At 51.5% G+C, this 2,900-nt stretch overlaps 1 protein-coding gene across 1 annotated transcript; it reads right to left on the bottom strand.

Annotated features, from left to right (window-relative positions):
* Nucleotides 1-698: 698 nt before the first annotated feature.
* On the bottom strand, nt 699-1,073 carry LOC311114152 (histone H2B; the record flags this gene model as incomplete). The annotated part of the gene is made up of 1 exon (XM_084189428.1): nt 699-1,073. One exon carries the CDS (start codon nt 1,071-1,073, stop codon nt 699-701), a length of 375 nt encoding a protein of 124 aa, XP_084045554.1.
* Between the last annotated feature and the right edge of the window lie 1,827 nt (nt 1,074-2,900).

The raw sequence follows: 2,900 nt of genomic DNA on the forward strand, positions 1-2,900 counted from the left end.
CTGGCCCCCCTTGGGAAACGAACCCGCAACCCTGGCGTTGCAAGCGCAGTGCTCTACCAACTGAGCTACAGGGGACTATATATGTATGATGCGACCTGGACCGGAAATGACCCGTTGGCAATAAGGGCTACGTATATATATATATATATATATATATATATATATATATGCCTACTCCTATTCTTCCTAGACGGGATTATTCACCCCCTTTTTATTCTTGCCATTATCGTTCTCATTCACATCATTAGGGTATAGTCCAATGATGGAGCGTCCATTCTCCCCGTCCGTGTCCTACCGATTCAGGAAGTCGACTCAAAATGACTATCCGCTCATTAAACGACAAAAGGCATTTCTTTCCATTCAAACCCAACAGACTGCTTTTTTTATTTACACCCTTTGTCAAATGGTGCCATTTTTCATTGCCTTCACCTGGAATGGAGGCCGACAAACATGGGTTACTATTCAGCGTGCAGAGACAACAAAAAAGGCGCGCTAAACCCCTACGCTGGAACGGGCGGGGGAAATGATACAATGTAGCCGTTCTCCGAGCCGGCGCGCGCCGCCCATTAAACAATGATACAATGTAACGCAGCCTACCTGCGCATTCATTCGGTGGCGATGGAAATGCTCTTTTTACTGACAGAGTGGGTGGCTCTTAAAAGAGCCTTTGGGTTAGTAGAGCAGTCCAAATGCGCTGTTTACTTGGAGCTGGTGTACTTGGTTACGGCCTTGGTGCCCTCGGACACGGCGTGTTTGGCAAGTTCACCGGGGAGTAGCAGGCGCACGGCGGTCTGGATCTCCCTAGAGGTGATGGTAGAACGCTTGTTGTAGTGGGCCAGGCGAGAGGACTCTCCGGCGATACGCTCGAAGATGTCGTTCACGAACGAGTTCATGATTCCCATGGCCTTGGAGGAGATGCCGGTGTCGGGGTGGACCTGCTTCAGGACCTTGTACACGTAGATGGCGTAACTCTCCTTCCTGGACTTTCTGCGCTTCTTGCCGCCCTTCCCTGCGGTCTTGGTGACGGCTTTCTTGGAGCCCTTCTTGGGCGCTGACTTTGCTGGCTCGGGCATGATGATGTCTCGTTGCTTCTCAGAAACGAATGAGGGGGTGAAGGGCGCTTACCCGTCTTATGAAGAGGAAGCTAATCAAAGTCGGCGGCCGTGGACACTCCCCTGCTTGCTCGTAGGCGCCCCTGCTATTTGCCCAGTGGAGCTCTAGCGCTCAAAAGAGCCTTCCGCTCAGAGGCTAGCTTCCCGAACAAAGACAATTGAGGGCGCGCGCGCGGGTCCTCACCCCCTCCCTCCTCTCTATAGCCTATGCTCTGTGACCGATGGGGAATTGTGTGTTTCAAAAGGGGGGCCTGAATAGTTGTCCGAATGGCACGATTGTTGTGCCACATAATGCTGGTGATAGAATTGCCCACGTTGGCACCGTCAGACATAGGGCTCCCATTTTGGACTGTGTGTGTGTGTGTGTGTGTGTGCGCGCGCGCGAACGCTGTCCCCCTCTTTTCGAGCCACATCTACCGACGGGTGGTGGTTTTATGTTGTCCAAATGCCACTATTGCTTGACCCAAAATAACAACGTCACTACACTTTGCCACTGTCAGATATAGGCCTCCCTCTGTGCGCTAAAACGGGAAGGGACATTAGAATCCGCTATTTAATACTCCCTGTCCACTCGAAGTGGCTCATACTTTCCTACCAAATAGCATACGGAAGAAAAGAAAAAAACACTATATGGAATGGGCCCTTTTGAAGCGGATGTGGGTGGCTCTTAAAAGAGCCTTTGGGTTCGAGTCGGGGTGTTGAGGTTCCGAAGAGAGTGCGTTTAACCGCCGAAACCGTACAGGGTGCGTCCCTGTCGTTTCAGAGCGTAGACCACGTCCATGGCGGTAACGGTCTTCCTCTTGGCGTGCTCGGTGTAGGTGACTGCGTCACGGATCACGTTCTCCAGGAACACCTTTAGGACACCGCGGGTCTCCTCATAGATCAGACCGGAAATACGCTTCACGCCGCCGCGGCGAGCCAGACGGCGGATAGCGGGTTTGGTGATTCCCTGGATGTTATCGCGGAGAACTTTTCGGTGACGCTTGGCGCCTCCTTTTCCAAGTCCCTTGCCGCCTTTGCCTCTTCCAGACATGGTGTGTTCGCTAGTTGAGTTCAAGTGAATGAATGACTTCAGCGCCGGTGCGTGGTGCGCTATTATCTGCGTTTGGTCGACCTGATTGAGGCCATCGGCACAGAAAGCGCGCCTCTGTGATATGTTCGGAGGCGTTGCAAAGGGGAGGGCGCTCGTTCTAGGGGACTAGGGAGGAGCGATTACAAAGGTGACGTGAAAGCAACTACCGTGCGCGGGAAACATACTCCAATACTGATATAGGCTATGTGGAACACAAGGCCAAACGGTGACAACTGGGAGATCAGCTAGTACACTGTGTCCCTGTCCTCATATTGTTGTTGTTGTTGTTGTTGTTGTTGTTGTTGTTGTTGTTGTTGTTGTTGTTGCACCTGATTTTACTCATTGAGGACTTGCTAATTAGGTGACAGGTTGTTCAGTCAGCTGTGGCTCTCCAGGGCTACAAGAAAAATGGGTATTGTTGGGGGTAGGCTACTCTACCGCTGGAGTTGGGAAACACTGACCTAGTAGGATGAGTCTGTTTAGCTATGGAAGGACGTGTCGTATTGACTGTCATTAATAAACATCACTCTTCTTCTTTCTTCTCTAGACACCACTCGGCCTGACAGTAAGGGGGCCAAGAGGACCTGGGGTGCGGATGGGAGGGGTGGTGATCCCTCTGCAAGCTGGAGCGTTTACAAAATAGTTGTCATCATCCTTATGCCTAATGTGTGTTGCAGCCAAACAGCACACACTGTTTGTGTGACTCCCTGACATTA

Source organism: Coregonus lavaretus (genome assembly GCF_964263955.1).
Source record: "Coregonus lavaretus genome assembly, contig: HAP1_SCAFFOLD_1071, whole genome shotgun sequence".
NCBI classification, from domain to species: domain Eukaryota; kingdom Metazoa; phylum Chordata; class Actinopteri; order Salmoniformes; family Salmonidae; genus Coregonus; species Coregonus lavaretus.